The following is a 12,143-nucleotide window of genomic DNA, read 5'->3' as shown; positions in this document are numbered from 1 at the left end:
ATTGGCAGATAATGAAAAAAAAAAAAAAAAAAAAAAAAAAAGAATATATATATATTATTCAAAAATGCAAAATGTTCAATAAAAGCCAAAGTATATTTATGAAGTTTTTTCTTTTGATGAGCTTTACAAGAAAAACTAAATGAACAATTGAAGTCAGTTAGATTTGGTTCGGTCAGAGTTTTGGAATATTAAATCATCAACTTTTGCTCATCACATCTTAGACTTTCTTACCCTCAGGTGTGTAGAAAAGAGTAAAAAAGAGTAATGAGTAAGTGACATTTCTGAAGTAACATGCAGGAAGCTGCATTGACAAGACTGGGTACAAAACACAATGAGGAAGCCGTTCTATACATGTATTTGTGTAAAAACTTTCATAATCATTATTACACTCTTCACACACGTTTCTGACTTCTTCAAATTCTTTTGTGCAATAAAACTCTCATACCTCCAGTGAAGAAGACACACATTGCTGTGCCTGAAAGATGAGAAAATTACTGGGCCTCCATGTGCTGTGAAATAGTTCAACAGTTCCCTGTGTGTTTTTATGACAGAGTTGTAGTAGCTGTTGTACAATAAAAAAAAGTTAGACCTAAATTAGGAATTGGAAATGTTTCACCTTAAATGCACAAATGATTAGCTGCTGCTCCACGATGCACCTTTGTATTTTTTTCCCTCATTCCTCTCAGACCGGCCACCACTGCTCTACTACAGTTTATACACTCATTTTTCACTGTCATGCCATGTTTTTAACTTATTCTTATCTAATTCTTTGGATCAGCTTGAGTATTGAGTGTTGAAAGCACAGGCACAAGGACACGACTCGTGACCTCAGTATTTCTAAAACGGCCCTCTTCACACTTCAGACTCACAGCAGCAGTTTACTTCCACATGGTGCATCAGAGTCTTTCAAACCGGTGAAAAGAAAGCTGAAGCAGTGTGACAGTTGCTCAGCCTGCATGTTTTTATCACATGACTCGGGCCTGTTCAGACATGTTTGTTTCTCACTGTATTTAATGGACAATGCATGATTGTATCATGTGGCTGTTTAAAAATCTTTCAAAATGATGTAGTATCCATATTCAGTCAAATGTTTTGGGCAGTAAGGACAGATCACATCTTAACATTGATGAAGGTCTGAAAGTCAGAATGTCCCAAAGACTTTCCTTCACTGTGCAGATTATTAAAGTCTTTAATGATCCCAGCTAGATTCTGTTTGTCCATTTTAATGTGCGTCAGCTCTGAAGACACTGAAGACAAAATCTAAGGACCTTATTTGATCATTGCAGTCTGCTTAGTGTCTGAATGAAAACACAATCTATCACAGTGTTTCATGTTTGTGATAAAGAAAATAAAATGACACCCACATGTCCGTTGTTGCACTTTGCAGAGTGGTGACAAACAGCACTCAGTGAGACATCAGAGCTGCACACAACAAGTTCCCCAAGAGCAATGATGCTTCATCATGACCTTAAAAAAGGTAAACTTCATCTATCTACAAAAGATGTATGAGTGTCTATAAGTCTGTGTGAGGAGGTGTAATCTCTGATGGAGGCCCACTTTGTCGCCAGATTGTTTTGTTTTTTTTAGGATACCTCACACGTCTGTCTTCAAGCGCTGCACAAGTGTATCAGCAACACATCCCCATCTAATGTGTGATCTAAACTAAAGATGTAAATGGTGGTGTTTGTGGCTACAGTGGAAAAAAACAGCTTGAGAAAATAAAGCTGATGTCTTTCTGTGGTCAAAACTTCCCTCTCGGCTGATGCAGATACTATTTTCTAACCACACGAACATGTTCACTTCAAAAACACAAACACACAACCAGATCATAAAACTGGATGGCTGCTGTATCTTTGTAGTTTTATTCCACACAACAATATAGACACACAGCTTATTAAGTCAGCCTTTATAGTAAAATATCTACTTTCTGCATTGATGTAATCTAATTACATCTTTGAAAAAAGGGATACAATTCAAAACTCAGCATGTAAAAGAAGATTGTGCTTTTTTTTTTTTCTTTTTTGGGCAAAAGGATGGAAAGTCATTCTGTCATCACACACAAAAGCACAGCAGCAGATTAATATAATAAAGCATCAGTCTGAACCTATCTAGTCGCTGCATACACAACACTGGGCTCCACTTCTCTTCTTCTGCCTTTTTGACAGAAATTCACTTGCTGCGTAGTTCAGCTCATCAGAGCCCTGATTCTGGAAAAAAATAATATCTCACCAAGTTATGAAGTCGAGCGGATCAGTATCACTTTATGACCTTAAAAGTTTGTTATAATGATGTTTTTCACATTTTAACAACATATTTTCATGAAGAAAATTTTGAGGAAGTTACTGAATGTACATCAGATACATAAAAGACTATGACAGTCACTACTAATCCTCTTATATAAAATAAGATTGACATAATCTTGGTTAATCTGGATGATAAAAATGAAATGTAATACTTTAAAGAGTTCTTATGTGCTCTTTGAACATGTGTTTAAACTACAGAAACAGATAATAATTGACATGTTTAAAGTTCTTTATGATTAGTTGCACATCAAATATTTTGGGAAACAAACAGGTCCAGGTAGAAAACACAGAAACACAAGTGGAATTTGAAATGATCTAATGAATAAATGTTGCATGTTTCATCACAGCAGCTTTTCTAAATGTGTCTGTATCAGAAGTTTAACATTCTCATCCTTTGTGAGTGACAAACTTCCTATTTTCTACATGTTATCTACAGTTACAAACTTTAGTGGTTCAGCATCAAGAGCTTGTTGTGTGTTTTTTCTGCATAAGTTGTTTCCATGTGTGGAGTATTCAGTGATATCAAGCAATAATATAACAGACTGCAACAAACTCATCTGCCAAGTGTGTAGGAGAAATTACGTTGTCTGTGAAACCTGTGAAAAACACTAAAGACTGTATGCAAAGCCAGTGTTCAGTTTGTCTGTTCTGGGCTACTGTAGGAACATGATGGTGCAACATGGCGGCCTCCGTGGAAGACGACCTGCGGTCTATGTAGATAAACACGACTCTGTCTTATTTTCAACTGATTAAACATTAATAAAAATGTTTATATGAATATTATATTCCATTTTGCCAGTAGATCCTCAGAAATGTTACAGTTAACCTTGAAGTAAAGTTTTGAAATCACTTGAATTTTAATGTGGTGTTTTCAAGGTTTTAAAAGGGCTTGGATTTTACATAAAGCACTTGAAAGTGTTTGAAATTGTAACTGCATTAATTTAATTAATTATTAATTTAAATTCATTCTTTAGATGAAGAAATAAAATAAGTCATATATTGCTTCCGCCAGGCTGTAAAGGAGCTAATAGGGTTACAACTAATTATTATTTTCATATCAATTCAAAAATTCAATTCAATTCAAAGCATCTTGAGCAGTAAAATGCTTCCTGTCAGTAACTAGCAACTCGACCTGTCAGGCAAATATAGTGGAGCAAAAAGTTGAGTAGAACTGTGGAGTAATATGATATGGATGTAATTCGAAGCTTAACTACAGTATTTGTCTTAAGGTTTGTGTTATCAGATCTCTTTCATACTTATTAAAGTACTTTTTACTTTTTACTGCCACTGGTCAGAGGTGTAAAGATACAGATACAGATACAGTATTGACAGTTAAGACAAAGGCCTTTAATGTGCAAAATATGTTTACATATATACCAAATTATACAAACTATGTAAACTGAATGAGGTAAAACTGAAAGTCATCAGTGAAAAATGATAAAATATGAATCTATTTTCTTTGTATGTTTTGTAGAATTAGGTAGACATGTCGCTAATCATACCAAGGTGAAAGAAAAACAAGAGAGATAATGTTAAAACATGTAACATTAAATAATAAAACTTGATTCACCTCAGTCTGACGTGGATTCTTTTCTTCACTGGCAGCTGAATGACAGAGACAATATGTTTCATTAGACACTCATTACTGGCAATCACTTTCTCTAAACTTAGCTGTCATTAAATTTTGGCTAAAAGCTATTTTCCACCATCATACTGACACATTTATGCAGAATGTATATAAACCATCAACCAAAAATGAGACGAAGTACTCCTGAAGTACCTGACAGAAGTTTCCAGACTTTAACAACCAGACCAATCATGAGCGTTCCAGACAGAACGCCCAGGATCACACTCATCAGATTTGTTATTCTGTCAGACCCATCTAAATAAAGACCATTAAATTAGATTTAATTTTTTTATAGAAACTTGAGACCTGGATAAAATTAAAATGGACCAAACTGAATTTAGTGTAACAGTTTCACATTCAAACATTTGATCATCTGCACAATGAAAGAAATCTTGATGAGAATCTTACTTGTACTCTTGTTGTCCACGTCATCATGTGGCTCATCACTGCCTTTTAAAGACATTGAGATAAAATTAGTCCTGATTTTATTTCAACAGATTTGCATCACAATCACATTTGGTCTACGTTTATAGACGGTTTGTTGTCTGTGTTGTTCTCAGAGAAATATGAAAATTCAGTGTAAACATAAATGCAGAATACATAAGAAAAGATAGACAAGAGTTTAGAATGATCTTACCTTCAACTTTTAAATAAATCACCCTGTGAACTGGACCTCCAGCTGCGTTAGATTTACAGAAATACAGTCCAGAGTCAGATAAATCCACTTGTTTGATTTTCAGAGAGACAGTGGAGATGTTGGAGCTCATTTCAAACTTTCCATTTTGAAATCCCTCAGAGTAGGTAACACGACCATCACGCTCCATACGAGAGATACGACTTGTGTTGGTTTTGTCAACCAGTCTGAACCAGACTGTCACAGACTCATAGTTGCCAGTCTTGTTACACAGCAGAGTGACATTTTGTCCAGGTTGGAGCTCCACAGTCTGAAACTCAGAAAGTGACACAGAGATCCAGCCTGAAACACACAGCAGAGAAAATAAAAGATTTACTCATAACTCAACAAAAGAAACATGAACAATAAGTTTAAAATAAGTGAATAGTTTCAGTTGTGGTGGTTTGGAGTCACCAAAGTTCTAAATGTAGTTGAGATGAATTCAGTGTCAGTACTCACTGAAGCTGCAGAGACTTAAAGCTGTTATCAAGGTAAAGTTCTTCATGCTGCGTGTGTCTGTAGCTCTGCAACGTCCACAACTGAACTGAGCTCCAGTGAGGCTGCGTTCAACGTAAAGAGGTGGGCTGTTCCTCATTCGCCTCTCTTGATGATCAAACTGGCCACATAAATGGTTTGAGGAAAAAAAAGTGTTGATGCAGGATGTTAACTCAGTCTCTCTCTCTCTGTGTTATTTGACAATACTCTTACAACAGAAGTCAATATTCAAACATTAGATGATCTGTACAGTGAAAGACGTCATCATGTGGCTCATTGTAGATAAATTAGCCAATCAATTTGCTGCTGCCACACTTTAAATTGCCTCTGTCTTTGCTCCATCCGTTGTCATTCAGTCAGTCGTGCGACTGGCTCATGTTTTACTCACCATTTGCACCCTGGTGCGCCTCAAGTGATTCCTACCACAACCTCAATTCCCTCAAGGGCTCCAGCCCCGACTTCCTCCCTCTCTTATCCCATATTCGTGAACCAGCATTTCTTCTGCAGCGGGCATGCACTCTCCCAAATCGTGAGTTGTCCGAACAAGTGCTGTGTTCTTCAGAGTTTGCTCCCAGGGCAAGATTCAACGTTAGTCAGCCCCCACCGTGTGCTCACGGCCGCTAAGAACCAGGAAACCAGGCTTCCTCAGCGATGAGAGGAGGCCTCCACTGCACCTTGATCTCCGCTCCCTCCTCTCCTCTATCCCAGGCACCGTGGACAACTCCTTGCCCTCCTCCCTGCAGTCTACCGACTCGACTCATGCCATCGACGCACGCCTCCAAGCGCCGGAGACCGCCTCAACCATCCGCTCCTCAGCGTCTCTCTGCTCCCAGGCCCCATGCTGCAGTCACCCTCCGCTACGAGAACCTCTCAGGTTCCCCGGCTTCAGCCGTCCAGACCCTCCTAGGTAGGCCGTATGCAACTCAAGCACCAAATATATTCAGCCCATGAGATCAGTTCTCCAAGGTAGACAATAACTCGGGTAGCCTTTTCATGCATCCCCCGAGTGCGTTAAGCATGGCCACAAGGAAGTATTACTGCTATGTTCAAAACTGCTGATCTCGGCTGATCATAGATGATCTATTGGGCATTATTATTTATTGGCCTTGCATATATCGCATGTGTCTGTCAGTCTACCCAGAGAGGAGGCAGAACTGATGCTATTTGGCCTAATCAGCGACCTCTATATCTGTATGGAAGGAACATTATTTATTAAGTCTTCTCAGTAAAGTCTAGCACACAAGATACTTAAGGAAGGATAATTATTATTCGGCCGTCCGCACCTCGCTCCGGCCCCGTCTCTTGCGCGACCAGCCTTCACATTTGAGCATTCTCTCTTCACTACACCATGTATAATGCCATCAAATGATAAGTTGATGGGCTCAGGTGCTAGCTTTCTAAACAGGTATCATAGATGTGTTCAAGCAGCCCATTCATTTGTTCTGTGGAATCTGTGGCATCAGGAGGGATTCCAATATTTGCTATGCGTCTTCTCGGCTGTTGCAGCCCAAGCAGACCTGTAAGTCCGTCAGATGAAGTTCAAGTGTCTTTATTGTCCTTATGCTTACACATAACGAAATTTCGTTTGGTAGTTCTCGGCACATAGTTACGATAAAAACACACAATACAAGTAATAATACTACTACTAATAATAATAATAATAAATAAACCTAGTAACATGATATGTGCAAGAGTCGGCAGCCGTACAGGGAATGATATGTTGATAGGTAAGTGCAATCAGAGTGAGTCCAGTCCTCCCTTTAGAGAACTACAGTCATGATTTCCAAATTCCTCCTGCACTGTCATAACATAACAAATTGCAGTTCTCTCCCTCCATGAGCCTCTCAACTTCGTCAGCGCGTCATCCTCAGAGTCGCCCTTATTTAGCTCCTGGACATGGCGTCCTCTGTGCCAATCTGCAGGATTTATCTCTTAGATAAAGGCTGCGCTCTGACTGCATGGTGTCTTCCTGCTAGTTCACTGGATGGCGCTCCCTCTATACGAGCTGGCACAGTCCTCTGATTCTTTGTTTTTTTTGTTTTTTTTTGGGGGGGTGGGGGGGTTCTCAGATGCGGGTCTATCGGGGGTGTTTTCTTCAAGGCAGTGGTCGCTGCCACTGGCCTCCCTCCTCTGCCAGTTTCGATTGCTCCCTGCACTATAACAGATATATTTATTCAGTGTCATGCCAGGTTTTGGGGCTTGCAGGAAGTGCAACACATTCAGTGTTATGCATCAATCATGTCGGCATCATCAATATAGTGCACTCCTCTTCAAGAGATCATGAAGCAAGGCACAGGCAGCTTTATTTATATAGCACCATCCAGTCTCGAGGCAATTAAAGGTGCTTTACAGATCTTAGAAATCATTAAAATTGCATTTGAATTCATTAAGACAAGCAAGTATGTTGTTAAAAATCATTACGGGAATGGCATTTAAAGCATACATAAGCATACCTGTTAAGACCAGTGATGTGATCCTCCACTGCTGCAGACAGATGGGCCTTTTTCAGGCGGCTAAAACACATCTAGCTGTTGACTCTTTCCACAGCAGGACATTGCTTAGCTTCCTACCCTGATCCTCCTGCTGCTTCTTCAAACTGGCAGCATGCTGACCACCATCTACTGTAGGTAATACACTGACTATGGATAAGTAGCTCATACAATGCCCCTTCAAAAAATCTGAACTGTCTCTTTAATGGACGTGAGTTGAGTCCTAACTATAAAAGTAACATGCAGACAGCTGCATTAAGAAGACTGAGTACAAACACAGTGGAGATGGATGAGAGCTGCACCTGCTGTAGTTCTGCTGTTGTTCTGAGTTTAGAAAAGTGTCACGCTGCTTCAGACATCTTTTCACAAGCTGGATGGATGAGTGTGAGTCTGTCAGAGGTGTAAAGATACAGATACAGATATATATCTGATACACACAGAGCTGTTTGTCACCACAGAGCAAAGTGCAACGATGGGCGTGTGTGTGTCACACGTTTATATTCATACATACAACAACCAAACTGTTTTATAAATATATTGTATTTTTTTCAGACATGTAGCACATTGACATCAGTTAAAATCTCCAGTCTCCACAGTGATGTTTGACAAAAAACATTTTCACTGCTTCATTTCAGACTTTATCCTCACAGAGTTTTGATCTAACAGGCCTCATGATTTTCACCTCAGTTGTGTTCAGATCACACTGTGCTGCCTCTTCCTGTTAAACAAGTGATATGAAACTCAGTCACTCCTCCACTGCTGCTGACGTCCATCTAACCCTCATTATAAGACAACCTGGACAGTCATCATTGTCCTGAAAGGCTCCATATTCATGTTTTTTTTCTAATCACACTTTGACTGAGAGAAATAAAATTCTGACAGTTGAAGCTCTGCAGCAGAAAGATACTTAGATCTTTATTGCAAAATGAAAAGTTTTGACAAAAGTGATTATTGCTCTCATCAAGAAGTCACACAAAATCATCAAAGCATATTGAACTGATCCAGCATCAGTTCCAGTCTCCTCCTGAGTCCATCTGGTGGCAGCATAAACAACGTTTGGCTCCAACTTTCTTCTTTTTGCTTTTGATTGAAATGTCACTGCAGCGTAGTTCAGGTCATCAGAGCCCACATTCTGTGAAAAGAGTATTTACAGTCTTAATGTGGAGACTGGACATGATTTTATTAATTCACACAATATAACCTGACATATACTGGATTTATGAGGGAAATATCAATATTGATAATAGGTCAATATTCATTCCTAATAACACAGGATTAACAAACGTTCTTGATACACTTTATCTGAAGGAATGTGCATAAGACAGTCATTACACTGTCATAACCATGTCATGACAACTGTGATGAACATAAGATGGTCTTATTTAAAGTTTATGACTGTTGTCATTAAGTGTCATTTGGCCCGTAATGTCAATTCTAACTCAGAGTCTGATGTCTTTGTTATAACAACTTGACATTATCCATCTTAAACTGTTTAGCTTCATGTGTTGACATTATGTTAAAATGTCATGTGTGGCTGGTGTATTAGCTGAATGAAATTTCAGAGTTGCTGTGTTATTTCTATGCAGTAAGCAGAAGAGAATGGACTGCAGTATTCAGGAACAAACCAATATTAACTGATACATACAGTCCCAGTTGTTTTTTGTTGGTCACCATCAAACAATATATAAAAATAAATGTTAAAATTGGACTCACCTCACTGCGCTCTGGATTCTGTTCTTCTTTATCAACTAAGTGACAGAAACAAAATATCTGGTCAGGTCATTAATCTGTTTAGTATTTTTTTCAACATAGTGACAAAACTTTTAACACTTGACACAAAACCAAATGTAACACAGACATAGAAACTTTAAAAAAGTACCTGTCTGAAGTTTCCTGATTTTAACAACCAGACCGATGATGACCATTAAAAGGAGAACAGTTAGAACGCCCAGGATCACACTCATCAGCTTTGTTATTCTGTCAGACCCATCTAAATAAAGACCATTAAATTAGATTTAATTCTTTTATAGAAACTTGAGACCTGGATAAAATTAAAATGGACCAAACTGAATTTAGTGTAACAGTTTCACATTAAGACATTTGATCATCTGCACAATGAAAGAAATCTTGATGAGAATCTTACTTGTACTCTTGTTGTCCACGTCATCATGTGGCTCATCACTGCCTTTTAAAGACATTGAGATAAAATTAGTCCTGATTTTATTTCAACAGATTTGCATCACAATCACATTTGGTCTACGTTTATAGACGGTTTGTTGTCTGTGTTGTTCTCAGAGAAATATGAAAATTCAGTGTAAACATAAATGCAGAATACAAAACAAAAGATAGACAAGAGTTTAGAATGATCTTACCTTCAACTTTTAAATGAATCACCCTGTGAACTGGACCTCCAGCTGCGTTAGATTTACAGAAATACAGTCCAGAGTCAGATAAATCCACTTGTTTGATTTTCAGAGAGACAGTGGAGATGTTGGAGCTCATTTCAAACTTTCCATTTTGAAATCCCTCAGAGTAGGTAACACGACCATCACGCTCCATACGAGAGATACGACTTGGGTTGGTTTTGTCAACCAGTCTGAACCAGACTGTCACAGACTCATAGTTGCCAGTCTTGTTACACAGCAGAGTGACATTTTGTCCAGGTTGGACCTCCACAGTCTGAAACTCAGAAAGTGACACAGAGATCCAGCCTGAAACACACAGCAGAGAAAATAAAAGATTTAGTCATAACTCAACAACAGAAACATGAACAATAAGTTTAAAATAAGTGAATAGTTTCAGTTGTGGTGGTTTGGAGTCACCAAAGTTCTAAATGTAGTTGAGATGAATTCAGTGTCAGTACTCACTGAAGCTGCAGAGACTTAAAGCTGTTATCAAGGTAAAGTTCTTCATGCTGCGTGTGTCTGTAGCTCTGCAACGTCCACAACTGAACTGAGCTCCAGTGAGGCTGCGTTCAACGTAAAGAGGTGGGCTGTTCCTCATTCGCCTCTCTTGTTGATCAAACTGGCCACATAAATGGTTTGAGGAAAAAAAAAGTGTTGATGCAGAATGTTAACTCAGTCTCTCTCTCTCTGTGTTATTTGACAATACTCTTACAACAGAAGTCAATATTCAAACATTAGATGATCTGTACAGTGAAAGACGTCATCATGTGGCTCATTGTTCCCTTTTAAAGAAAATGAAAATATCAGTCTTTTGCATCATAATGACATTTTGTCAGTGTTTAAATAGACATTTTGTTGCCTGTGCTGTTAGAAGACAACTGACCCTTTCAACATGCTTTGGTCTCCTCAACAGACACCTCACCTCCCCAATATGACTGATTCTCAGTAGATATATAGCAGTAATGTTGTTGGTGGTTTTAATGAGGCGGTGTAGTTTTCCTGTCCTGAGCCGTGCACATCTCATGTCAGTCTGTGATGTTTCCAGTCGGGATGCTTTCTATTTCTCCTCTGTAAAACTTGCTTGGCACAGGAATTTTGCCTTCTTGAGTTTCCTGAAGAAACACAGTTGTTTCTGAGTCTTCTTTGTCCGTGTGGAGATGTGTGATGACTATGATACGTTCTCTGTGTTCTTTCCCAGGAACTTCAAACTACTCACGTGTTCCACGTCAGCTCCACTGATGTAGACAGGGGTGTGTGGCTCATTTGAAAATTAGCGATCAGGTTCTTGATTTGTTGACATTGAGTAACATCTGGTAAAGTGAAAACTGTTTCCGTAGCCTGTGAGATTTTTAAAGGCCTCCCACATGTCTTTGGTGTTGATGGTGTTGAGGTTTCTCTCCAGTCACTGTTCATACCTCCTCTTTGCTTCCTTGATACCAGCTTTCAGTGTTGCTCTGGTGGTGCAGTTAGCTTCCCTGTCACCTGACTCAAAGACAGGTCCTTTGACTCTGGATAGAGCTGTCACCTCAACATTCACCCAGACTTTCTGGCTGGTGAATGATAACACTCAGTCACTGATTTCATCTTAGACATCCAACATGAATAACATTTGCTATTAAGTGCTATCAAGCATTTTTTTGTGTGGTTATGATGCAGAGAACTGCAGGCCGAACCTTTTCTGGTTCAGACCTCATTAATCACACAGATACAGAAAGCTCACTGATACAGACAGTGCTGTTTGTTAGCACAGTGGGTGTCAAATATTTTTAGCATTGATGATACTTCTAATAACTTAAAATGCATTGTGGATTTGATTCACATATTTACACACAGACATGTTTCATTATCAGTCACAGAAATATTCATACAGATGGATTTTATGTTTTATCAAAATGACCCTTTGATCTAACAGGCCTCAATGATTTTCACCTCAGTTGTGTTCAGATCACTCTGTGCAGCCTCTTCCTGTTAAAGAAGTGATATGAAACTCAGTCACTCCTCCACTGCTGCTGACGTCCATCTAACCCTCATTATAAGACAACATGTAGAGTGGATGGCTTCATATGAGGTTTTAAAAGTGTCACGCTGCTTCAGACTTTTTTTTACAAGCTGGATGGATGAGTGTGAGTCTGTCAGAGGTGTAAAGATACA

General features: G+C 38.9%; 1 protein-coding gene and 1 pseudogene across 4 annotated transcripts; both read right to left on the bottom strand.

Annotated features, from left to right (window-relative positions):
* Positions 1-1,891: 1,891 nt before the first annotated feature.
* On the bottom strand, positions 1,892-5,187 carry LOC146306157 (uncharacterized; annotated as a pseudogene). The gene is made up of 6 exons (XR_014769070.1): positions 5,063-5,187; positions 4,568-4,906; positions 4,339-4,380; positions 4,084-4,185; positions 3,874-3,908; positions 1,892-2,207 (listed from the first exon to the last, which is right to left on the bottom strand). The product of XR_014769070.1 is annotated as an uncharacterized LOC146306157 (transcript).
* A 3,104-nt stretch (positions 5,188-8,291) lies between these two features.
* LOC146306156 (uncharacterized) lies at positions 8,292-11,146 on the bottom strand. Of its 3 annotated transcripts, none has more exons than XM_084713213.1 (7): positions 10,876-11,146; positions 10,455-10,611; positions 9,960-10,298; positions 9,731-9,772; positions 9,467-9,577; positions 9,301-9,326; positions 8,292-8,719 (listed from the first exon to the last, which is right to left on the bottom strand). In XM_084713213.1, exons 1-7 carry the CDS (start codon positions 11,014-11,016, stop codon positions 8,495-8,497), a joined length of 1,041 nt encoding a protein of 346 aa, XP_084569339.1. In that variant the 5' UTR covers positions 11,017-11,146; the 3' UTR covers positions 8,292-8,494. The 3 variants fall into 3 exon arrangements, with proteins under 3 accessions (XP_084569339.1, XP_084569340.1, XP_084569341.1); XM_084713214.1 differs by having other exon boundaries at positions 9,301-9,323; positions 10,876-11,145; XM_084713215.1 differs by having other exon boundaries at positions 10,455-11,146.
* Positions 11,147-12,143: the final 997 nt, after the last annotated feature.

Source organism: Lutjanus erythropterus, chromosome 23, assembly GCF_056507025.1.
Source record: "Lutjanus erythropterus isolate fLutEry1 chromosome 23, fLutEry1.hap2, whole genome shotgun sequence".
In the NCBI taxonomy this organism is placed as follows: Eukaryota; Metazoa; Chordata; class Actinopteri; order Lutjaniformes; family Lutjanidae; genus Lutjanus; species Lutjanus erythropterus.
The sequence above is the reverse complement of the archived record's forward strand: the minus strand, read 5'-3'. Positions and strand labels throughout refer to the sequence as shown.